Below are 22,866 nucleotides of genomic sequence, written 5' to 3'. Positions count from 1 at the left end.
ATTCATTAAGGTCTTAACTCTGTACTCTAAAGAAAGTACTCGACAGCTTCTCTTCATCCATTTTCTGCTGCTTAAATAATGTTTACTGGGTAAGGCAGAAGATCAAGTTTGGTTTCAGATGACCCTGTCAGGGAGCTGACATTTCTTCAAAGAAACAGCTTCCTAAAAGACTAGCAGACAGTGTCCAGGTCATCATCTACGCATAGCAGGGCTTCCTGCTGCTGGCAAAGAACCCGAGAGATGAGACCAAGGGTCCAAGTCACCAGACTCTGCACTTCTTGCTCGCCATCCCTCCAGGCCTGCTCTGAAGTTTCTTGGTTCCCTGTGCATCCTGCATCTTTCCTGCTTGACTTCCAGCCTTGTCTCAGAAGCGGAACACAGTAGAAACTGCTCACTTATTTCTGAATGGTTCCTCCAGTGAAACTTCCAGACTCACTATCCAGGGGAGAGAAGTCTGCTGGCCTAAGATACGGGGTATGGGGCTGTGGCCAATTCATATCAAATCTCTGAAATTCCAGCTCTCTGCTTTGCCATCTCAGGTACTCAAAAACTGGTGGGGCCGTAAATCCTCACACCTCTTAAGTAAAAGATGAGGCCCGGGCACCTGACCATTCACAAGTGCTTAGCATAATCCAGAAGCCACAGGGCTATGGGCATTCAGGCCACATGTGTCTTCCAGCTGTCAAAGTCACTGGTTCTCCCCACCTCAAGACCCAAATGACATACGGATGCTAGCCAAAGCCAGAAAGAGTTCAATTTTAAGACAGGAAAACAGACAATGAGATGGATGCTGGAACCCTTGGGAATCAATAAAGCTTGGCAAAGTCAAAGCTCAGGCAGAATCAGTGGGCTTTCCTTCCTTTCACTAAGGGAATTTGAGGATTTCTATTTTCTCTACGGCAAGGATGGCAAGGATGCCAAGGAAGTCAGATATCTGAGCAAACCAAGTAGAGCACAGTGGAGGTTAAGTATAATAGTGTACACATGTACGTGCGCATGCGCACACACGAGCACACAAGAGACAGCAAAGGGGGTGGGGCTAAGTCAGACAAGGATTCTTTGAGGAGTTGGTGTCTTCATGGGACTGAATAAAACCAGTATCGTGAGGACTTCCCTGGTGATCCAGTGGTAGAGAATCCGCCTTACAATGCAGGGGATGCAGGTTCGATCCCTGGTCAGCAAACTGAGATCCCAGATGCTGCGGGGCAACTAAGCCTGTGCGACACAACTACTGAGCTTGTGCGCCTCAACTAGAGAGAAGCCTGCACGCCGCAAAGAAGGTCCCTCGTGCTGCAACAAAGACCCGATGCAGCCAAAACAAACAAAAATTAAAATACAACAGTATCATGAGTGATGAGAACATCCAGGCAACCAATAAAGTACTCCTCACATCTGGACTGACATCTCTTAGGGAAGTGCCTTTCCCAGCTACAACAGCCATTAAAGTACGTAAAATGTAGAACCAGGGAATTCTCTGGAGGTCCAGTGGTCAGGACTCTGTGCTTTCACTGCTGAGGGCGTGGGTTTAATCCCTGGTCCGGGAACTAAGTTCCCAGAAGTCACACGGCATGGACAAGAAAAGAAGTAGAACCAGACTCTCAATCAAACATTTCAACAATGAAACATATTCAAAGTGTTAATATTTTAATGAACACAAAAGGTTTTCATATTATTAAATAGAATTGTTTTGTTTTGGGCTTCCCTGGTGGCGCAGTGGTTGGGAGTCCGCCTGCTGATGCAGGGGACACGGGTTCGTGCCCTGGTCCGGGAGGATCCCACATGCCGTGGAGCGGCTAAGCCCATGAGCCATGGCCGCTGAGCTTGCGTGTCCGGAGCCTGTGCTCCGCAACGGGAGAGGCCACAACAGTAAGAGGCCCGTGTACCGCAAAAAAAAAAAAATTGTTTTTTAAATAAAATTATTTAAAAGTATTTATTTCATCCTACCCTTTACAATTTTCTGTATTTATGTATATTTTGCAATGTATGTTACAACGATAGTACACACACATAATTTATAAATAAACAAATACATACTTTGGGGGAATTCTGCTGTACACATTTTTTTCCAATACAGAGAGCAATCGCAAAGTTGTGCCATCTACTACCCTAGCTATCAGAAAGTCATGGAAGGGATCCAGACGTGGCAGCAACCTGCTTGGGCTTGTGTTTCCAAATGCACTGATGGACTGAAGAGGCTGAGACTAGAGGCAAGAGGACAGTTAGGCAGCAACTGAAGAGTCTATGGGACTGGGTTGGGGAAAACATGGACTTGGATCAAGTGATGAAGGAGGAGGAGCAGATCTGAGTGAGGGTGGGAGGCAGAGGTGAGAACAGAAGTTTAATTTTAAACGAGCTTATTTATTCACTCTCAATATTTGCTGAATTTTTATCATTGGTTGAGGGCTGTATGAGATGCTGGGGATACAGCATTAAGAAAGTTAGACTCAGTGTCTAACTTCTTGCAGCTTATGTTCTGCTGAAGAAAACAGACATTAGACAAACTGGATATACAGCTACATCTGTGACAGGAACATTCAGAGGAAAAGCACTGGGTGCTGTAGAAGAGCGGAGTTAAATTAGCCCAGCGATCAGGAAAGGCTTTGTGAGGATGTGATGTTGAAGCTGAGCCCTGAGGGATGAGCAGAGTTAGCCAGATACGGGGGAAGGGTGTTCCAGGCAGAGGGGAGAGGATGTGTGAAGGCTTTGGCACAGGTGAGGGCCTGTCTCATTCAAGGAGCACAGAGGGAGTTGGTATTGGCTGGAGCCCAAGGGGGAGAGCTGAGAGTAGACAGTGGTGAATCCTGGTGCAGCCGCTGAGGCTGGAGGGAGGTGTTTGGAAAGCCAGGCTAAATAGGTGGGAAGTGCAATGATCTAATTCACATTTTCAAAAGATCACTCTGGCGGCTGATGGCTTGCTAGGTTATAGGACCTTGCAGTGACCCCCTCACTGAATAAATAACTGGTAAATAACTTTTAGGGGAACAAGCCCTAGAGTCTGGATTCAGTTCTTGGGCAGACTTCCTCCACAGCCCTCCACAAATAAGGCCACAACCTCCCTCCTGAACCAAGTTGTGCCAATGCTGAGCCTGGCAGAGGTGAGGCTGACCTGTAACCAGCAAACGGCAACATACCTATCTTTTCTTGTTAGGAATAAGAGGACCACTTTTCCTACAAGATTTCAGAAAGGGACTTCATTATTATTTTTAAAAGGAGATTGTTTTTTTCAGTTTTGGCTCTTTAGATGAGTTTCTCATTGAAATGTCATCTATATGGTATGGAACATCTTTAACAAGAGTCTTGAACTCAGACATCTCACCCGAGACCCTGGTTCAAGGTTTCAGACCTATACACCTTTTGGTACAAGGCTGTTTACACACATATTTCACTTAGTCTTCACAGCAATTCTACAAGGGAAGTACTGGCCATTATCCACCCCCCCCCTTTTTTTTAAGTAAATGAGAAAGGAAGGCTCAGAGAGGCAAATTAACTTGTTTAAGGTCACAGAGCTATGGACTCAAGTCTGCTCAAATCCATTTACACTCCCCACTCTATTCTCACTGATTCCAGCACGGTGTCTGTGAGCAAGAACAGGTCATTGTTTACTGGAAGCCCTGAGGTTACAATGGGCATCTTGTGTAAGGAGACCACAGACGAAAGGTCAGTGAGGTCACGTAGAACCAAGCGTCAGGGTAGCAAAGGTGTGGACACCGAGCTGCAGCTGTGCAGGATGCCTGCTTCCCTGCGTTTCCTGGAGAGCTGGGAATGACCCATTAAGAGGCAGGATGGACTAGGATTAAACACGAGGACACCTTTTATTAATGATAATGATAGGAACCTGCTAATCACAAAGTAATCCTGGACTGGACACACGTGAGGAAGTAGCTGTTCCTGTCGCTTTCAGCCAGTTGCATGTCTGGCGGGGCACTGACAGAAGTGTGTTTTTAGATTCCCATTAGATGTACAAACGTGAGTATTCCACACCAGAACCAAATATCAGTTACCTGGTCCTTCCCTCAACCAGCCCCTGGAACTTTACTTGTAAATACTGGCCGCTCACTTCCCCAAAGGTGGCCAGGATTAGAATACATGAAGACTTGCTAGTGAGAATGCTTGAGATGATTTACCATCACCAACCCTGTGATTCAGTGCAGACAATTTCTGCACTGAAAGGAGTAAGGACACCTTCACTTTCCCTCCCTCGCCCCCTTCAACAAATACCTCCTGAGCGCTGCCACGAGGACCAGGCACTGTTCTGAGCAAACGATCACTGAACAAATGAAGTCCCTGCCCTCCCCGAGTCTACATTCTGGGAGTGCTGGAGTGGGTGGATCGCCAAACAGATAAACGTCTAGTCTGTAGGAAGACAAGGAGCACCCAGGGGAACTAAAGCAAGGTGAGGGGCAAAGAGGTGTGAAGGACAGCCCTGCGCAGAGGTGGTGTGTCAGCTCAAACCTGAAGGGTATCTGGTAGAGGAGTGGGAGCAGGATGGAGGATGGTCAAGTGAGCCAGGAGAGAAGAAGGAGAGAAGCTCAGAGAAACAGCCGTCCCAGGTCTCACGTCCGTCCTGAGCCAGCACCCAAGGCCAGCACTGTTGGCCTCCTGCCAGTGCCACACGCTCAACACCCTCAACCTTGCAAAGCTCTGCCTAGGTGTCCTTTCTCTGCTGGCAACAACTACTCATCAGCTCTCATTTCAAGTACCGGGGGCTCTGGAAAACCCAAATGACACGGGCAAAAGTTGGCGTTCTTCCTCTGGACTCTTGGAGCCCTTGGCTCCAACTCTATCACAGTAGCACTTTTAATAGTGTCTTGTAATTATCTCGTTACATCACATCTCCAAGGAGCCAAGCACTCCTTGCAGGCACAGACTATGCCCTGCTGATCACTACAGACAGGCTTGGAATGGAGGGTTCAATTCATCTGTTCAAAAAATGTTATCTTTTGAGTGCCTGTTATGTGCCACAGGGGGATACACTAGTGAGTAAGCCAGCAAAATTCCTGACTGAAAGGAGCTTACAATGTTCTACACTGTGTCTCAGCAATCTTTGGGTTTCTAGGGCCTTACACTAGGTCTGAGACAAGCAAGGGGCTGAAGGTATGAAAAATTACAGAGAGATGAAGGCTGGCAAGACAAAGCACATTCCTCTCCATACAGAGTTACACATACAACCCCACCCCTACTCCTGGGACGTATGCATTTTACGTGGGAAAAAGGCATATGAAACCTCTTAGTAAACTGAACCCCTTCCCAAAAGAACATTAGTTCCTCCCTATCATATCTTTTTCTTTATAGTTATACAAAATATAATGATGATTTTATGAGAAAATCAAGCTATATGTAAGACAATTTCAAGTTAATTCTTTAGAGTTTATGCCTTAAGGATACGGGCTACGCCTTTTCCACTGTGGTTCCTTTCTTTGCTCCCTAATCACCTTCCCCAACCTAATGCATAAAACTTACAGATCAGTTATTACCAAGAAGCTAATGGCCAAATGCCTGCAGATGGTGCTTGAGAAAGCACTGCATATATTTCAAATAAGACATTCTTTGTTGATTTTCTCCTATAGCTCCAATATGTGGAAACTGATCTCTCTTCATTTCCAATGAAAGGAGCTTCACCAACTATACTGCTTGTGCGAGCCTCTACTTTAGAGAGATTAAGACTCAAAAATCACGGTCAAGACTTCCCTGGTGGTGCAGTGGTTAAGAATCCGCCTGCCAATGCAGGGGACATGGACTCGAGCCCTGGTCCGGGAAGATCCCCCATGCGGCGGAGCAACTAAGCCCATGAGCCACAATTACTGAGCCCGCACTCTAGAGCCCACGAGCCACAACTGCTGAGCCTGTGTGCCACAACTACTGAAGCCTGCGCACCTGGAGCCCGTGCTCCACAACAAGAGAAGTCACCACAGTGAGAAGCCCACACACCACAACGAAGAGTAGCCCCCGCTCGCTGCAACTAGAGAAAGCCTGCGCAGCAACGAAGACCCAACACGGCCAAAAATAAATAAATAAATTTATAAATTAAAAAAAATCACAGTCAGCCTGGCTCTTTCCTTCTCCCACCCAGGGGCTCTGGAAGGTCAGTTACCACCTGAGGTCAGGTCACAGGTTCCTCCTGCCCACCCCTCACCCCAACAAGACCAGTCCACTCTGCCTGGGCCCACTTTTCTTTTTTTCTTAATCACTATTTTTTTAAATTTAATTTTATTTATTTTTAACACAGCAGGTTCTTATTAGTCAATCCCTTTTATACATATTAGTGTATATATGTCAATCCCAATCTCCCAATTCATCACACCCCGACCCCCAACACTTTCCCCCCATGGTGTCCATATGTTTGTTCTCTACATCTGTGTCTCAGTTTCTGCCCTGCAAACTGCTTCATCTGTGCCATTTTTCTAGGTTCCACGTATATGTGTTAATATACGATATTTGTTTTTCTCTTTCTGACTTACTTCACTCTGTATGACAGTCTCTAGGTCCATCCACATCTCTACAAATGACCCAATTTCGTTCCTTTTTATTGCTGAGTAATATTCCATTGTATATATGTACCACATCTTCTTTATCCATTCGTCTGTCGATGGGCATTTAGGTTGCTTCCATGACCTGGCTATTGTAAATAGTGCTGCAATGAACACTGGGGTGCATGTGTCTTTTTGAATTATGGTTTTCTCTGGGTATATGATGCCTGGGCCCACTTTTCTTAAAGGACAAACAAAATTTGAACATTAATTCTTTAAATGATGTCTTGTAATTATTGGATTACATCATGCCTCTACAAGAAGCCAAGCTCTCCTTGCAGGGGGTTTCTCTCTTTCCTCAAAGTAAATAATCACTCTGAGGCAGAAGAACCTTTTGATTTCTGAATGTAGAAATTCAAATCTGGGTGTGACCCAGCAACAGCTCTGGGCAACATTACTGTGGAATGGGCTTCTTTGGGGAAGATCCCATACTGTTCTTATTTTTTGATGGTCACACACACAAACTATGGAGATTTAAAAAAATGTGTGCACTGGATGCGCACCCCACCATTTCTATGCACAGAAGCAGATTTTGAAAAAAGAAATCTCCAAATCTTACTCCTACAGATTAGAAAGAAGTCAAGCACTCCCTTCCTTTGGATCCACCAGGATTAGGTGACAAATCAGAATAGGTGGTTTATAAATTTGGTTTCTGTGCTAATGCTGCCCTCTAGGGATAGAAAGCTATAAAGGTACGGAGACTTAAAGAGATTTACGCTGCCTGGTAAAAGGGTAATGCTTGAGAAATACTGACTGGGAAAAGCCCATTACATCAGGGCCACAGCTGCCTGCTCTTTACTATACTATAGGGACCAGGACTTCTACGATAAAAAGTGGGAGGTGAATGTTTCCTGAAATAAATGTAAGTTCAAATACTGATAACGTTCTCTAGAATGTCCACTTAACAGAACCAATGGGACAATATAAGCAACACCCGGGGCAATGCCAGGAGGTGGACATTAATATAATCTGATTACTGCTCTGGGCATTGGGGAATAAAATGGACAAATACAAATCCCCTATCTTCAGAGAATTTACTGGGGATGGAGGGAAGGTCACACCATATGTCAAATAAGTAAAATACACAGTGAGATAAGATTATAGGTGCTTAGGAGAAAAACACAGGGAGGAAGAATATTAGCATTGGGTTGCAGAAAGGGAAATTATTCATAATTTTAAAGTGGGTGGTTGGGGAAGGCCTCTCTGAGAAGGTGTATTTAAGCAAAGACTTAGGAAAGCAAGTAAGCTTTGTGATGTCTGGGGGAAAGAATTCCAGGCCATGGAAACAGCAAGAAGGGAGGTGGAAAGGCCAGTAAGCTGTAAGGAGGGCAGGGTGTCTGGGGCCTGGGAGGTAATGATAAGGACTTTGGCCTGTACCCAGAGTAAACAGGTTAAAGAGGATTCCCTCTACAAGGACTTGAGTGAGTTAAGTCCCAAAGAACCCCCATCTGCTGGCTCCCCTTTCCTGGTGAGTTCTCAGGTCTCTGAGCCACACCTCCACTTGGACCCTGGGCCTCTCCTCCCTTGTGCTGCGCTCACAGCCTTGAAAGGGCGGGAGGGCAGAGGTTGTGACTAAGCCCTGTCCAAAGGGGTTTGCTCATGGCGGACGCTCAACACAGTGCAAGTCTGTGGAACCAGCTACTTACAGCTATGATTTTTAAACTATGGACTACAAACCACTGGTGGGTTATGAAATCATTTCAGTGGATTATGATAAAAAAAAAACTAGAACGGAAAAGAAGATACTAGAGTGCATCCACATGTCAGGCATTTGTTTTTTTGTAAAACTATTGTTTTCGTTATACATATATGTGTTTATGCATGTGTTGGTTCTATGGTAAAATATATTCCTACTATAGGTCACAGTTAAAACAGTCTGAAAACCATCAACTTAGGATTCATTCATTTATTCAAGAACCAAAAAGTTTCTCTAAAGGATCAGAGAGGCTCTTTCTTCCAGGGACCAGCTGTGAGGAATTGAAAAATGGACCCATCTCCAGTTTACCCTAGAGGTAATGCTTTTAGTGAGGAACAATGCATGAGAATCAGGTAGAACAACAGTCTTCAGGAGGGCTCAGGAGCAAAGCAATGTATTATGAAGTGGCGGATCTAATAAAAGGTCACTTCGACTGTCAAAAATAAACATTGTTAGAACTTGGACAGAAACAAGCCCAGTGCTCACTCCAAGGGCTACTCCTGGGGGACTTCCCTGGTGGCGCAGTGGTTGAGAGTCCCCCTGCCAATGCAGGGGGCAAAGGTTTGAGCCCTGGTCCAGGAAGATCCCACATGCCGTGGAGCAACTAAGCCCGTGCGCCACAACTACTGAAGCCTGTGCGCCTAGAGCCCGTGCTCCGCAACGAGAAGCCATTGCAATGAGAAGCCTGTGCACTGCAATGAAGAGTAGCCCCCGCTAGCTGCAACTATAGAAAGCCCATGCGCAACAACGAAGACCCAACACAGCCAAAAATAAATAAATAAATTTTTTTTTTAAAAAAAAGGGCAACTCCTGGGCTTCCTGGAGCTTCTGGGAATCCTGGCCCGGAAGGAAGAGCCAGCAAAGCCAGCTCTTCCCTGCTCTCACTCCACTGTCAACATGCCCTGGAAGGGAGGCTCCAGATTTCAGGAAAACCAAAAGATGTGCCTCCCACAATACGCTTCGAGACCTCCTCTATATTTCATGGTGTTAGCTAGCTGGGCAGGGGTGCTGAGGGGCAGACAGACAATAAAGGCCACTTGGAGAGAGGTGACCCTCTGCCTCAGTGTTAAACCGGGAAATGCTACATATTTCTTGCGGGAGACAGACAAGTGGCAGAAGGGCTCAGGGAGCAAGTCTACAAATCAAACAGGAGAGGCATGGCCAAGGACAAGACTGCTACAGCCTAATGAACAGCCTCACAACCTGAGAAACAGAAGGATATTACCTGAGCTACCTGAGGTTAGAAAAAGAAGAAATGAAGGATTTGTCAGCCTGACTCCACATGCTCTAAAGAAGAGGTAACTGCACCAGCCAGCTCAAGTATCTCTGGCCTTGTCACAGCTACCATCCTGCAGCCGTGACAAACAGCCATGAGATAACTGGACCTGTCCCCTGCCTTGCGCTCCCTCTTAGATGTGCCTTTGGGGACAGACAGCATGTGCTGGAAGGCCAACCTAAGTGTCTATGTGGCAGTTACATCTGGGACTCTAGCTGCATTCTGTTTTCTCTTTTAATCTTGTGCGGATTTGGCTTGGGTCAGTGTAAAATTCAGCTTCTGGATCAGTAGTGTCAGACAAAACCCTTGACCCTGGCACTCACTTTCTGTGTGCACAAAAATCCCTGGGGTTGCTAATAGAAGATGCAGATTCTAACGCTGTGGTGCTGGGCGGGCCCAGGAACCTGCACATAGAGCAGCTTCTTGGGACACTGCTACAGCTGGCTTACAGATTATGCTTTGAGAAACCTTGCCCAGATCCCCGCACTGCCTCCTTACGAGGTCTGGCCTTGATGGCTTTCCTCTAGGACAGTCATGACTACTCTTCAAGGGTAAATAAATGGTAATTAATGTCCCTCACCTAATAGGCTGCCCAGTTTCCTGGGCATTCCTGAGTAGACAGCATGCACACTTTTGTTGTTTTTTTCTTCTTTGACAAAGTTAGAAAAAAAGGTCTTTTGAACATACTGTTCACTTGTATTTTAGCCTGGTGTGATGATGCACTGTAAGCCAGAAAAGTAGAGAAACCAGGCCCCGCCACACAGGCCTGTGAGAAGGAGTGGAGACCACCTTAGTTAGCAGCCCTCCCCAGTGGCAGGTCCGGCAACAGGCTGGGAGATTTATGCAGCTGGGGTTCCAATAGGCTGCCCAGGTAGAGGAGGAGCCATGAGGTCTGAGCACAGGAGGAAGGAGGAAGCAGAGACCTCAATCACAGGTAGTTCAGTGGAAGTGCTGATTCTAAGGTGGAGTGCAGTTTCAGGGGGCATTCTGTACAGCTGGCAGTGGTACTAGCACCCAGGGTCAGGACTTAGGGTTCAAAATACCCCTTGGTGGACGTTGGATAGGACAGCTGACAGAGGTCTCTGACCTAGGCTTTCCACCTTATGAGCAAAGGTTTCCAAAGAGGGAGACCCTGTAGGCCACTCACGGTGGCCTGTTTCCGCAGGAGGCAGCCTGGCTGCTCCCCGAGCCTGTACCTCCACCTCCTTCCCGCCCCCACAGATGGTTTATGCCCTACCAGAAGAGCCCAAGAGGTGAATATAGTTGTAATAAAATGAGAAAACATCCCCAAAGAGGTCTGGACTAACAGTTGTGCTGCACAGGTCAGTAAGGCTCTCTGGGACAGGGAAGGCGTAGAAACTTCCTCAAATGTTAAAGCTAATAGAAGAAAATGTAGGCAAATATCTGTGTGTTCTTTGGTTAGGAAAGGATTTCTTAAACAGTTCCCCAAAGCACCCACTACAAAGGTGAAGCAACTGAACTGAGTAGCTTTATCCTAAGGAGGACACCATAGACCAGGGTTAACAGATGTGTGACTGACTAGAAGATATCTGGAGCACTTAAAACTGAAACAAGATTAATGTCTAGAATGAACAGGGAACTGGCAAAAATTGGGAAGTAAAAAAAAAAATAAGAAATATGATAGAAAAATGGGTTAAAGATATGAGAGGGGAGATGTGCAACTTTAAAAGTTACCAAAGACAAATGGCCAACAGACACATGAAAAGATGCTCAACATCGCCAATTATTAGAGAAATGCAGATCAAAACTACTATGAGGTACCACCTCACACCAGTCAGAATGACCATCATCAAAAAGTCTATAAATAAACTTTGGAGAGGGTGTAGAGAAAAGGAAACCCTCCTACACTGTTGGTGGGATGGTAAATTGGTGCAGTCACTAAGGAGAACAGGATGGAGGTTTCTTAAAAAACTAAAAACAGAGTTTCCATATGATCTAGCAATGCTACTCCTGGGCATATACCCAGAAAAAACAAAAACTCTAATTTGAGAGGATACCCGCACCCCAGTGTTCACAGCAGCAGTATTTACAATAGCCAAGACATAGAAGCAAACTAAATGTTCACGGACAGATGAATGGATAAAGAAGATGTGGTGTATATACAATGGAATACTACTCAGCCATAAAAAGAATGAAATAATGCTTTTTGCAGCAACATGGATGGACCCTGAGACTTCCATACTAAGTGAAGTTAAGTCAGACAGAGAAAGACAAATATTATATGATGTTGCTTTTATGTGGAATCTAAAAAAATGATACAAATGAACTTATTTACCAAACACAAATAGACTCTCAGACATAGAAAACGAACTTATGGTTACCAAAGGCGGAAGGAGGTAGGAGGGATAAATTTGGGATTAACAGACACACACTACTACACATAAAACAGATAAACAATAAGGACCTACTCTATAGCACAGAAAACTATATTAAATATAACAACATATAATGGAAAAGAATCTGAAGAAGAATACACACACACACAACTGAATCACTTTGCTATACACCTGAAACATTATGAATCAACTATACTTCCATTAAAAAAAATAAACAGTTACCAGAAAAATGTATATGAAAACACTTCATACTAAGCAGACTGGCAACAATCAGAAAGTCAATCCACATGAGGTGCTAGTGAGGCTGTGTGTCAAAGGGAACCGCTGAGTACAGCAGGAGGGTGTCAACTGCCTGGCCACCTCCACCTAGGGTTGCTTCCCCAGGCCCATAAGGATGCATTCAGGGGTCTAGGATGGTAGAAAGGTGCTACGGTACACAGAAGAATGGATAACAAGATGCTATGCAGGCAAGGAGAAACATTCACAAAAAGCAATGCAGAAAAGACCTCAAAAACAGTATGAAAAAAAGAACAGAATGAGATCTACAGCACATATCATTTACGTAAATGAAAATCATACAGGCATAGAACTCTATTTTCTCAAGATACACACATATCCAAGGACATATACTGAATATTTAAAATGGGTGTCTAAGGGGGAGGAGATAGGAGTAGGGATTGGAGATGCAGAAAACCCAGTAAAACAAGAGGGGTCTTCTGCAGCTGGTTCTGATGGTGCGCTCGTAGGTGGAGAGTGTGACTGATTTAGATTCGTGGACTTGGGGTTCCAGTCCTCACCCCAAGACTAAAACACACCATTCATACATCCTGGGCTCAAACTGCTATTACTGCCCCCACCCTCCCTAGGATTTAAAAGCAGCTGTAGAAGGACTGGATTAACCTCCATATTTGCAAATCAAAAAGCAAAGCACGATGATCAGGGTGTAAGCACAGAGTGTGGGTGTATTCTGGGGTGTATCTTTCACTAATACTTTTATTTTGGTTAGGTCTGGGGATTTATTTCATCGACTTGGTCTAAATATGACTGAGTTTTAGAATACTTTAGAAAAAACCTTGAATAATAAAAAATCAAAATAATAAGAATAGCACATACTCAGAAAGATGTGTCCTGATAAGTGTAAGAGGACCCTGTAGAATCTGTGATCCTAGGGTACATGTGGTTCTGTATTTCTTGGACAGCTTTACAGACACCAGGACTTTTCACTTGGGATGAAATTCTTAGAGTGAAGAGGACACAATTCAATCTTTTCTTGGTGACTCACAGTTATGGTCTCGGTGTATGCCAGCCACTCTGAGCCATAAGGAGTCTACCAAGTCTGTCCCTACCCAGAATGTCCCCGGACTGCTGGGCCTTTGGAGTCCTCATGTTTGTTTCGGATAGTTTTTTCCTTGCTTTCAGGAGGCGCCCTTTTTTGCTGCTGTTTCTATGACTGCCCAGCATGCTCCTTCTTTCTCCCCACCTATTGTTAAGGAGTTGAAAACTAGATAACTAAGTGTTTTAGAACTGGATCTCAAATAAAAATAGACTGATCTGAGGGCAAATCTCTAGGCTCACCTTGGAGGACAAAGCATCACAGACTGTGATGGTAACTATTCTGGATGCTTCAAAGCCTTTTCTGATTAGCTCCTGCCACTATTTCAGTGTGGAAGATGAAAAAAGGCAGCTGTGGAAAATTCTTCTCAAAAATGGCAATGACTACAAAATCTGCCCTGGTTTGACCTTACAGCCCTTTCCCAGCCAGATTATCTTCGCCTGCTGGGCCAACACTGTACGGGGAGTGGTACCCTGCCTCAGCAGACAAGTCCGAGGGGGCTGTGGGGGTACTAGGTCAATCCCCTGACTCTGTGTTCAGTTTCCCTGAGGGTGGAGCTTCCAGCCTATGCAGAGCGCCATGCAGACCCAACAACAGTCTTTAGATACTAGGGTGGAGGAGACAGGTGCCATGTCTTCTCATTTTACTAGACGACAAGCCTCTCTGACGAGGACATATTCAGTCAGTTCTCATTAACGGGCTTTCTCACGAAATCCAACCCATGAGGTTAGTGCAGTTGGAGACCAGGTATGTGGTATGTTACTGCCTTTTTCGATCTGGTGCCTAGGTCTCATCAGACTCATCTTAAATTTTTAGGATTCACGGTTTATGAGATGTTGTCAGTGTACTTTTATGAAACCCTTGTCAAGAAAACAAGACTTGAAAAGGAAGACATCACAGAGACATAGTATCTGGAACTGTAACAGCAAATGCCATGTTTAATAATGGGATTAATCAAGTGAAGCCTGGATTTATCTGTATTCCCTCATTTGATGAACTAGAAGATGGGGACATTATTGTAATCATGTTTGTTTTCTCCCCAGGACTCAAGGAGAAGGGAGTTCTTTTTGAAGAAAATATGACAGATTTAGATTTTATGTGGTGGATTTGGGGAACTGTTTGGCGGTGTGGTTTGAACTTGTTAGGCTAAGAGCTCAGGGAGGGGTGGGGCTGGAGTCCAGATGTATGAGGCTGTGGCACGCAGAAGGCATTTAAGACAGCTTGGATGAGGTCACCCAGGGCGAGTGGGGACAAACGCAAAGGGGCACAGGTCAGAGCCACAGGGTGCTCCAGGGGTGGCATGCGGGGCAGAGAGAAAGAGATAGGAAGCTTCTGAGTGGTGGGGGTCATTAAGGCACTAGATTAGGTTTCTAAAATGGAAAGATGACAAATGAAAGAGAGCGGGTAAAACTGCTATGCCTTAGGGACTGGCAATCTCTCTTTCGGGCTACTTAATAACATCACACCCATCTCTCTCTGCCTGAGTATCGAGGCACATCCTACTTGCATTTCTCTCTGGTGATGTCTTTCACAGTTCACTACAGAATTTCTGGCATTGTGTAGTCCTACAGTGATAGGAATCCAAAGCCCTGCTAGTGTCAGGCTTCCTGGAACCAAGCATTGGCTCAAGTTTGAGCCCATTCAGCCACTAGATAACACTCAGATAATTCTTGGCTCAAATTTCGTTAATTATTGATGGGTTAGAATTGCATCATTCATGAAACATAAGATCACAAGTTGGTAGCAACTTCCTGGAACTAAAAACTTCAGTTTTAATTTACAGAAAAAGGAACTCCTAGGTGGATATCCAATTGGAGTGTACCAATACTATCTTTCCAATACTAGTACCAATACTATCTTTAGCTGGGCTTAAGGCAAGGTATTCAGGCCTTAGAGTATACATACAGGAAGAAAGATCCTCCGTAGAGTTGTTAAAACTGGTAGTTACAGTTCATATGACCATTTTTGATACTGAAACTGGTAATGATTTCTGGAAAACTTGGGAGGAGAACATGTTCCTGAAGGAGCGGTAGGGGTTGTGGTAGGAAATAGCCAATGAGAGCATTAAAGCAGGACAGGGAGGAAAACAATTCTTCTCATTATTTCCCTTCAGTGGCTGCCTTTTCCCCGCACTCCTGTGACAGGCCCTACTTGTCTGCATTTTTTCATCTTCTCGCTCGCCTCCCTGTTGACCCCTCTATCCCACTCTTTCTCCAATGACGTTCATTTCCCCTTTCAGAAATGGACTTTCATAAGGAAGTAGAGGTCACATGTGAGCCTTTCCCTTGTGGAGTCTGTTGTCCTGTTCCCTTGAACGTGGCCCGCACTCACTCTTTTTTGGACCCCTCAGGACAACACAATCTCTCTAGTTTCCTTTTTCTTCCTCTTCCCTGAGACAGACACACAGACTTGCTCTGTTAGAAGGATTTTATGGCTCACCATGCTGGGTGGACAGATTGGAGAAAAAAATGACATATAGGAAGTTCGTTTTCAGAAACTCCCTTAAAAAAAAAAAGTACTGGTTTCTGGGATGTGGTTTCAGGTACACTTCTGTGCTGGTAACTGGTAAATCCCATTGGATTTCCTTCCACTTTTACTTTTAAAGTTCACACGCCCTCCCCACCTGCTGACCCAACCCAATGAAAGGAATAAAGACAACACAATGTAGCAGAAGGCTTGGAGAAAAAGAGGAAGTATTTGCTGCTATTTACTGCTATGGGCAGTCTCTTCTCAAAGAGTTACCACTTTCAGATCTCCCTGTAGTAGTATAAGCATTAAATGAGAAAAGGTGTCACCTCTGGTAGGGTGCCTGGCACTGAGAGGTTTTTTTTTTTTTTTCCACATCTTTATTGGAGTATAAATGCTTTACAATGTTGTGTTAATTTCTGCTGTACAACAAAGTGAATCAGCTGTATGTATACATATATCCCCATATCCCCTCCCTCTTTAGTCTCTCTCCCACCCTCCCTATCCCACCCCTCTAGCTCATCACAAAGCATCGAGCTGATCTCCCTGTGCTATGCAGCTGCTTCCCACTAGCCATCCATTTTACATTTGGTAGTGTATATATGTCAATGTTACTCACTTCATCCCAGCTTCCCCCCCTCCCCGTGTCCTCAAGTCCATTCTGTAGGTCTGCATCTTCATTCCTGCTGTGCCAGTAGGTTCATCAGTACCGCTTTTTAAAATTCCATATATATGGTATTTGTTTTTCTCTTTCTGACATACCTCACCCTGCATGACATATTCTAGGTCCATCCACCTCACTACAAATAACTCAATTTCGTTCCTTTTTATGCTGAGTAATGGTCCATTGTATATATGTGCCACATCTTCTTTATCCATTCATCTGTCGATGGACAGTAGGTTGCTTCCATGTCCTGGCTACTGTAAATAGAGCTGCAATGAACATTGTGGTACATGTCTCTTTTTGAATTATGGTTTTCTCAGGGTATATGCCCAGTAGTGGGACTGCTAGGTCATATGGCAGTTCTATTTTTAGTTTTTTAAAGAACATCCATACTGCTCTCCATAGTGGATTTATCAATGTACATTCCCACCAACAGTGCAGGAGGTTCCCTTTTCTCCATGCCCTCTCCAGCATTTACTGTTTCTAGATTTTTTGATGATGGCCATTCTGACCAGTGTGAGGTGATACCTCATTGTGGGTTTTTTTGTTTTTTTTGCTGTACGCGGGCCTCTCACTGTTGTGGCCTCTCCCGTTGAGGAGCACAGGCTCCGGACGCGCAGGCTCAGTGGCCATGGCTCACGGGCCCAGCCGCTCTGCGACATGTGGGATCTTCCTGGACCGGGGCACGAACCCGTGTCCCCTGCATCGGCAGGCGGACTCTCAACCACTGCCCAGGGAAGCCCCTTATTGTGGTTTTGATTTGCATTTCTCTAATGATTAGTGATGTTGAGCATCTTTTCATGTATTTGTTGGCCATCAGTATGTCTTCTTTGGAGAAATGTCTATTTAGGTCTTCTGCCCATTTCTGGATTGGGTTGTTTGCTTTTGTGATACTGAGCTGCACGAGCTGCTTGTATGTTTTGCAGATTAATCCTTTGTCAGTTGCTTCATTTGCAAATATTTTCTCCCATTCTGAGGGTTGTCTTTTAGTGCTGTTTATGGTTTCCTCTGCTGTGCAAAAGCTTTTAAGTTTCATTAGGTCCCATTTATTTTTGTTTTTATTTCCTTACTCTAGGAGGTGCATCAAAAAGAATCTTGCTGTGGTTTATGTCGTAGAGTGTTCTGCCTATGTTTTCCTCTAACAGTTTTACAGTGTCTGGCCTCGCATTTAGGTCTCTAATCCATTTTGAGTTTATTTTTGTGTATGGTGCTAGGGTGTGCTCTAATTTCATTCTTTTACATGTATCTGTCCAGTTTTCCCAGCGCCACTTACTGAAGAGGCTGTCTTTTCTCCATTGTATATTCTTGAGAGGCTCTCCCTTTGAATGCTGACCTCACTAGCAGGGACTCAGCTTCTCTGCTGCTCCTCTCAACCCCTGCCATTTGTGTTTCTAACTCCCCAGCAATTAGGGAGAGCACCAGCAACGGCCTGATGTTCCTCAGGGCTTGTTTCCTACATTTGCACACAGTGCAGTGTGGGTATGTCTGTCTTTTCTTTTTCTTTTGCTCATAAGGTTTGCAGGGCAGATTCTATGCTGATATCCACTTAAAATATCGACTAAGTGCCCATCGGGGGCCAAGCAGACTGCCGGGTATAGTCAGCAGTGCTTGAAATTATCAAACCGTGTGCTCTCTTTATGCTTCACATATTGGCAATGTTTTGAACAGAGGGCCTAATCCTTCCACCGTGGACCCTGGCAATACTCTGCCTGGGTTACGCCTGACCACAAAGCTCTTTTCTTCCTCACTGTCCAGGGAGTGGACGGCCATTTATAAACATCTAATTTGCCCACAGGCACACGGTCAGCTCCTGGAAAAGGGATGGCAATCAAGGGGACTACATACTCGCAAAGGTTTTCAGAATGATTTTCCTGCAAAGAACCCAGAATTCTCCCAAATTCTGTACATGTTTTTTGTGTTTTTTTTGCGGTACGCAGGCCTCTCACTGTTGTGGCCTCTCCCGTTGCAGAGCACAGGCTCTGGACACGCAGGCTCAGCGGCCATGGCTCATGGGCCCAGCCGCTCCGCGGCATGTCGGATCTTCCCGGACTGGGGCACGAACCCGTGTCCCCTGCATCGGCAGGCGGACTCTCAACCACTGCGCCACCAGGGAAGCCCCCAAATTCTGTACATCTTAAGGAGATAGAATCCTCACTGTCTTCCCAGAAAGGAAAGAGCAAACAATGGTAAAAAATTGAAAGGGTGCAGTCATTTCTGATCTTTACTGGTACTTTCACGTTCCCTCCTTCTGTTCTGCTGTCAATGGGAGGGACAATAAGGGCTGTTTAATTCTTATGAAGCAGGTTAAGAAAACCAAGAGTGACATGGATTGCTGATGTGTTGCCAATGACAGTCCCTTTCCTTTGGTGTTGGAAGGAACGTTTTCTCCTTGAACTTAGCTGGAGGTAGAGTTATACCCGCTTCACAAGTGCCGTTTATACAGCAGGCTTGCAGGGAGGGAGCGGCTGCCTAGCTAGTAGTTTTTCATATCCTCATTAACAAACAAACAAACAAACCCCCTCCTCAGAGTAAACAGCAATAGTGAGCTTTCAATCTTTCCCTCCTTGCTCCTTAAGTGTGACAAAAAGAAAAGCCTCTCTTGGGCTCAAGCAATATGACTGAATAGAAGGGTCAGAAAAGGGAGGAAAAACTGTCAACTTGACACAGGGGCATGATAAAAAATGCAAGTGGAAGAATCCCAACTCGAAAGGCACAGAAACAGGAACACAGAGACCTGTCTCGATACAGAAACGCTTCGTGCTGTCACCCTCCTAATGCCTCACTCCCTCCATGCTCCCACTTCACATGCTTTGGCAACTCCAGTTATGCTGTAAGTTTTCATATATTTTTGTTATAGGAAACAGTAAAACACTATGTATTTGGTTAGTACGCTATCCATCTGATGTCTTCGGATACTATCATCCTTACACCCCTACTGAACTCACATGCCCACATGGCTCTTTATACAATTTTTTTTCCTTCCCTCCCTCCCTCCCTTTCTTTCTTTATGCAGGCTGTGCTGGGTCTTAGTTGCGGCACATGGGATCTTTTAGTTGTGGCATGCAGACTCTTAGTTGTGGCACACATGCAGGATCTAGTTCTCCGACCAGGGATCAAACCTGGGCCCCCTGCATTGGGAGTGCGGAGACTTACCCACTGGACCACCAGGGAAGTCACTCTTTATCCAACTGAAAACTAGTCCTTTCCCTTAGGAATACAAGCAGTTTAATCAATGATTTTTAGTTCTGTGGGACATAATAGTATAAAGAACATCAGAGAGCATTCAGGGGGTGGTTACCTAGTTACTGCTCCTCAGAGGACGAGCAGCACTGTCTTTCCCTGGGAGCTTGTTAGAACTGCAGAACATCAGGCTCCACTCTAGACTTACTAAGCAGATTTGCATTTTGACAAGATCACTGAGTGATTCTAATACACAGTAAAGTTTGAGAAGCCCTGGCCTCTTCTTACACAGGTCTTGGTTTTGCTGATCTTTCTGATACCTCTATTCAGACAAGAAAAAAATTGGGTAATATGGGTTCTTTAGTAGATCAGTTTTCACTACTGGCAATTTTTAGGGAAGTTGACTATATTCATTCTCCATTCTTTTCAGCATGGCTAAGGGGACAGGCAGAGTTTACTCAATGCTCGTGAAATCATCACTCCATCTTGCTTCAAGGGAAAGGCCATCAACATATTTAACAGTAGGGGACAAAGAGGTATGAGAGAGTGAGGTGACAGGAGGGAGCAATAGTGAAATCTATAATTCTTTATGCTTGTAAATCAAGGTCTAAAATTTGTTATCAAATTTGCCAAATATTGTTGTTGAAAACGAGATGGTGAACAATGCATTTTGGAAAGCACCTTGCAAACAAACAATGCCGGCGCAGGGTCTTCAAGTATATAAACCATCTGCACTGAGCACATACTCGCCTGCCCGTAAAGGCTGCTTGCTGATGCAGGGAAGGACCCAGCTATGCGGGGAAGTAGGGCTCGCCTGATGCCACGTCGAGGAAGCTGCCAAGAAGACATTCAGAACCAGGCGAGGGTGCTGAGCTGACTGCTGATGAAGACAAATGGTCTTTTATTTTCTTGTTTGCTTATTCTTGGACTTAAATTTTCAGTACAGTTAGTCACTCAAGTATAAAACAAACCTTAGCATACCACTATCTCAAACACTATTTGATCAGAGAGAAACTAATCAATGGTGCGTCCTCACCATTTGACCCTAAAGCATGCTTAACCACCACCCACTAATGCTAAACCACTTTTTCATTAGTTTTCTTCATGTTCAAACACCCAAAGGTGACCTTTGGAAGCAAAAGTGCAACTAAGGTGTTGTAAATGGGTCTCGTAACACAATATGTTGCAAATGTGACTTCCCTCTCATCTCTTTTAAGCTTTCAGCCTTTATCCGTGGCCCCAATTCTCTGTTCCAGTTATATGGTGTACCGAGGGGGAACTTGTAGTGTTTGGCCATATAAGGAGCCTGTCCACAGCTTTCCTTGAAGGCAAGATAAGCCCAGCCCAGGAAGGTAGAGCTGAAGGTCTACTCAATAGGAACCATGTCACTCACACCCCCCTTCCATGTCTCCTCCCCTAGAAGGGCCTAGTGATTTTGTGAACACCCGACCCTGCAGAGAGCTGCCAGAGTGGTAGCCTGCTCTGGTGTTGCCAGTATCTTTGTTTTTCATTCTTAATTCCTTCCTTACAGCAACTACTCAAAACAACAGATGGACAATAGGACAAAACTTCACCAGAAGCCATTTGCCTTTTGTCAGGCTCCCCAAGCTCGGCTCCACTCGGGCTCAGCAGCAATTGCCCTAGGTGCCTGGGCGAAGGCTGGACAACCTGGAAATACACGGGGACACATCTGCTAAAGCTCTAACAGATTTGTCTCTGGCTCAGCTGTAAGCTCGATTATAACCACCCCTGATTTCTGTGGCTTTCTCACCTGAATCAGGCTACAAAAGACACTGGGTTTTTTGGGTGGCCATTATGGACTGAATTGTGCTCCCTCCCAAATTCAGATGTTGAAGTCCTAACCCCCAGTAGCTCAGAATGTGAATCTGTTTAGAGACAGGGCCTTTAAAGGGGTGATTAGGTTGAAATGAGGCTCTTAGGGTAGACCCTAAGCCAACCTGACTGGTGTCCTTATAGAAGAAGGGTATCTGGACACATAGAGAGACACCAGAGATTTGCGTTCACAGTGGAAAGGCCCTGTGAGGACACAGTGAGGAGGTGGCCATCTGCAAGCCAAGGAGAGAGGCCTAAGAAGAAATCAAACTTGCCAACACCTTGATCTTGGACTTCCAGCCTCCAGAACTGTGAGAAAGTAAATGTCTGTTGTTTAAGCTGCCAATCTGTGGTATTCTGTTATGGCGGCCCTAGCAAATTAATAGGGTGGCCTTCAATGGTGATCAAACACTAGATGGTGGTGGATCTAGAGAGGTCCTGACCCTCTGTGCATACACTGCTGCCCTTTGACCTTCTTCATTCATGCTGAAACTCTAAGTCATGATTTTTGGGGGACAGATGGGAACAGGCTGTGGAGACTGTGACTAAGTCCCCGAAAACCGAGAGTGCCACTGATCTATCTTCCATTCAGATGAACACGTGGCTTCCTGGAAGTGGGGCCTCTAAGTACATGCTGACTTTGGGGGAATAATAATTTTTTTCTTTGGCCATGCCGCGTGGCTTGTGGGATTCTCAGTTCCCCGACCAGGGACTGAACCCAGGCCCCTGCAGTGAAAGTGCCAAGTCCCAACCACTGGACCAGGGAATTCCCAATAATCCTGTAGTTATACCAGTTACTTCTACCTTTACTAATGGTAATCCTCAGAATATACCACCCCCCTCAACGCAATGTGGCGCTTAGAGTATGAAGAGATAGTTTATGCTACTGACCAATTTCAACAGGAATCGGACTCAATATATCTTCTGGGAATAAAAAGAGGTTTCCAGAATTCACAAAATACATGTTGAATTAAATTTGCATCCGTCTCCCTGCATTCTCTTGCCAGTACACAACAACAAATAGTTATGATACTAAAGTGTGATTAAATCGATTTCAACAAATATTTATCAAGCAAGCTAGACACTGTATTCGCAAGTGGAAATAAAACCATGAACAAGACTCTGTCTCTGACTTTCAGGAGGAGATTACAGCAGACCAGGAACTGCAATCTCAAAACGCCCATATGGGTGGCAGGTAATGCAAGCTGCTAGAAAATAACCAATCGTGGTGGCCAATCAAAAGCGAGATTCAGTTTGCCTAAGCTTTAAATTTAAGAGAAGCCAGAAATCTGAAATTTTACATAAAATCTGATTTCATATATTGGTAGCTAACTAAAAAAATAGTTTATAATGTTGGTGAGGACTAAATGAAAATGGCTATGAGCTGCATCAGGGGTGTGTGTGTGTGTGTGTGTGCACACACACGCGTGCGCTGGGGGTAGGGTTTTCTGCACTTTACAGACCAGATTTAGGACCGGGCACAGCTGAGGGATGAGCACTGGCACCAAGGAAACATTCACAACCTTGGCTCTAG

At 45.0% G+C, this 22,866-nt stretch overlaps 1 protein-coding gene across 9 annotated transcripts in view; it reads right to left on the bottom strand.

Moving 5' to 3' along the window:
• RNF216 (ring finger protein 216) overlaps positions 1-22,866 on the bottom strand; it is a 171,209-nt gene that overhangs the window by 34,101 nt on the left and 114,242 nt on the right. The window contains exon 14 of one of the 9 annotated variants that reach the window (XM_033426634.2): positions 19,310-20,379. The exons of the other annotated variants lie outside the window; for them this stretch is intronic. Within the exon in view, the coding sequence (XP_033282525.1) occupies positions 20,212-20,379 (168 nt within the window). The 3' untranslated portion in view covers positions 19,310-20,211. Of the gene's footprint in view, positions 1-19,309; positions 20,380-22,866 lie in introns of those variants that run through there. 9 annotated transcript variants of the gene reach the window in all.

This window comes from Orcinus orca, chromosome 16 (assembly GCF_937001465.1).
Source record: "Orcinus orca chromosome 16, mOrcOrc1.1, whole genome shotgun sequence".
Lineage (NCBI taxonomy): Eukaryota > Metazoa > Chordata > Mammalia > Artiodactyla > Delphinidae > Orcinus > Orcinus orca.
This window is presented reverse-complemented; position numbering and strand designations above follow the sequence as displayed.